This window comes from Heptranchias perlo, unplaced genomic scaffold (genome assembly GCF_035084215.1).
Source record: "Heptranchias perlo isolate sHepPer1 unplaced genomic scaffold, sHepPer1.hap1 HAP1_SCAFFOLD_53, whole genome shotgun sequence".
Classification (NCBI taxonomy): domain Eukaryota; kingdom Metazoa; phylum Chordata; class Chondrichthyes; order Hexanchiformes; family Hexanchidae; genus Heptranchias; species Heptranchias perlo.
This window is the reverse complement of record NW_027139548.1, coordinates 6,383,420-6,386,537: the sequence shown is the minus strand read 5'-3', so window position 1 is coordinate 6,386,537 and position 3,118 is coordinate 6,383,420. Positions and strand designations below refer to the sequence as shown.

At 44.8% G+C, this 3,118-nt stretch overlaps 1 protein-coding gene across 1 annotated transcript; it reads right to left on the bottom strand.

The window, feature by feature from the left end:
- Positions 1–929: 929 nt before the first annotated feature.
- LOC137315051 (probable G-protein coupled receptor 139) lies at positions 930–2,771 on the bottom strand. The gene is made up of 2 exons (XM_067980004.1): positions 2,708–2,771; positions 930–1,867 (listed from the first exon to the last, which is right to left on the bottom strand). Exons 1-2 carry the CDS (start codon positions 2,769–2,771, stop codon positions 930–932), a joined length of 1,002 nt encoding a protein of 333 aa, XP_067836105.1.
- Between the last annotated feature and the right edge of the window lie 347 nt (positions 2,772–3,118).

Below are 3,118 nucleotides of genomic sequence, written 5' to 3'. Positions count from 1 at the left end.
TACATACCTGGGCAATTTTCCACATTGTCGGTAGATGTCAGTGTTGTAGCTGTACTGGAACAGTTTGGCTCGAGGCGTGGATAATTCTGGAGCACATGTCCTCAGCACGACAGCCGGGATGTTGTCGGAGCCCACAGCCTTCGTTGTATCCAGTGCACTCAACCGTTTCTTGAAATCACGTGGAGTGAATTGAATTGGCTGAAGACTGACTTCTGCGGTGGTGGGGATATCGGGAGGTGGCCGAGGTGGATCATCCACTCGGCACTTCTGGATGAAGATGGTTGCAAACGCTTCAGTCTTGTCTTTTGCACTCACGAGCTAGACTCTGCCATCATTGAGGATGGGGATGTTAACAGAGCCTCCTCCTCCCGTTGGTTGTTTGATTGCTCGGGTGGAGGGTAAACGCCTACAAGGACTGGTTGAAAATAAAAGAAAGAGGGATTTGCATTTATCGAGCGCCTTTCACGTCCTCAAGACGTGCCAAGGCGCTTTACATCCAATAAAATACATTTGAAGTGAAGTTACTGTTGTCATTTTGGCTGCATATTCACACGAAGATTACAGAAGAATTACAAATAACCACGATTGTAACACACGTCATTGGTTCGACACTAAAGGAAACTTGATCTATTAATTAAAATGGGCGTCTTATTCCAGTACTTGCGGTGTGAAACAGTTCACGCTGAAGACCTCGTGTTCTACTCCACTACTGAAGCTCAGTCATGAATGTTTTCTTTGAATCTTGACCGGGAAGCGCGCTTTACTCGCAGGGAACGGTTCTGTTCGCCCTGGGAAAGCAGCCGGCATAAAACGCAGGGCAAAAATGGAGGACATGTTTTCTGATACCTGTTACTTTTCACAAGGACAATCAATTTTCGTCCTGACAGGAAGACGGCCATTCTAAGATGGTACCCGGAAGTACTTGAGTTCTAATTAAGACAGGAAGCTTTGGTATATTTTTTCATTTTTTTTACAAATATCAGCATAACTGTCCATGGAGATTTCATCATCTGCTTCAGCTCTTCCCTGAATTTCGTTTGGGCAGCTGCATAAATGCACGTGTTTGTACAGGAACTCAAATACATGAGCATAAATCCGGTTTCAGTGGCGATATAGGCAGGAGCTGCATAATCGGCTTGATAATGCACGGTGTGTGTCAGTCTGGTCGTTAAAAAACTAACGATAGCTGTCAGCCACAACAGTATCAAACTGCCCGACACAGTGAACAGTAAAATGATGGATTTCCTTCGGTTCTTCATCTCTGGATCGCTCTGATTCTCACTGCTACGACCCCGGAGTCCCCTGCGGGCTCCACTGGCCTCTAAAATACATCTGACTGTCAAACAATTAAACAGTAATATCAAAGCAAAAGGAAGCCACGCAACGAAAACACTTTCGAACCAGGAGTAAGCTGCACCCGCAGGTGATGAAAAAAAGCCCAGTCTGTTGTGGCAACCCCAGTGAACACTGTTAATTATTCGGTCAGGTTCATATGCAAACCTAAAGGGGATGTTCTCTAAACAGATCAGGACAGAGATGGTTGTGATAACCGCAGCCGCAGTTCTCACTGTGCAATATTTTGTTTTAAACTTCTGACAACATATCGATACAAATCGGTCAAATGTGAACGAGACTGTGAACCACACCGACATATCCAGGGTAGCAGGATTCATGCACAGAATGAACTTACAAACGGCAGTGTAGGACAGGAATGGATATGGAAAGTGATAACTGAAAATGTTATACACGGTTACATTGAAGATAATGACCAGGAGATCTGCTGTTGCCATGGTCACCATGTAGACAGAGATACATTTGGAAAGGCCACAATTTCCGCTGGAGAGAATCACGATTGTCACGAGGTTCGCTGTAAGAAAGAGGGACAAGAGGTAAGTCACGGGGTCAGTCAGAGAAATCTCACAGCACATTGTGGGAAATATTTCGATGTGATCTTACTTCGGTTTATACACACGGATTATTTTAGTTGTACACGAGAGCGCTGACGACATTTTGTTGAAGGAAATAAGTCATTGAAACTCAATGTAGAGAGAGTGAAAATCTGCCGTTCTTCCAGCACCCTTCAGTCAGCCGTCGTCAAGAAGTAAATATAATTTCACAGTAATTACTGGAAAGATATGAATTCAAATAAAATATTCAACTGCGAAAATAACGTTCAGTTTTGGTCGAATCTCTGGCCTTTTTCTATTTATAATCGCCCCAGGAAACTGCTCGGTAACAGAGCGGCAGCTGGTGGAACCGCGAAGGTTCTTTGCAGCCGAGGAAAGGGGAGCAGGTCCCTGAGCGGCAATCAGTTCTCAAATTATCTTTCAACGGCCCCTGTTGGTGGAGGTGACTGCAGTCTGGGGAATTATCAACTTGAAGTGCACAGGTAACAACGGTACAAATGAAATGGTTTACAAAGACACCAAGCAACACATTCTATAGTGATCTATGCACTGTTGGCGGGGCCGGGGAATCAGCCTCGTCCTCCCTCGTATTGGGACAACATTGATCGCCCGTTGCCCACGATCTCCCGATAAGAGCAACGCCTCACCGGCGCCGCGGATTGCTAGAATTCCCGCTGATATTCATTAATTTATCCCGGTGGATCAATGACTCCGAAATTAGGACATTCTCGGAATTTGACACATAATCATTTGAAGTGAGATAGTGAACTGTTATGAAACAGCAGGTTATATTGACTTACCGGGAAAACCAAAGGCTGCGAGAATCGGGTAGTAAATCTCCTTAATATGAAGAATTGTTGGCATTTCCATTTTTAGGAGAATGAGTGAATTCTGTCCGGCTTCACGGTTCCGATTTGAGTGTATCTGAGATCCGAAAATACTCCCCCTTTATAGAACAATCGGTGCCCCGGTGAGAAAATCAGGTTACACAATAATTGGCGTTAGTTACAGTCACTTAACAAACAAGGTGGAATTATCCAACCCAGTGCTCCCCGGGACGCCAAAGGGGAAATTACACAGGACAGTTCGTGAAATTATTTCTATTAAAATTCAAGAATGGAAAAAAATCCCAGAGGGAATGGAGTGTGCGCATGCCCGGTGAACCCAGAGGGAAACATCATCCCGGGCACTCTGTCAGGTTTTTGGGATCT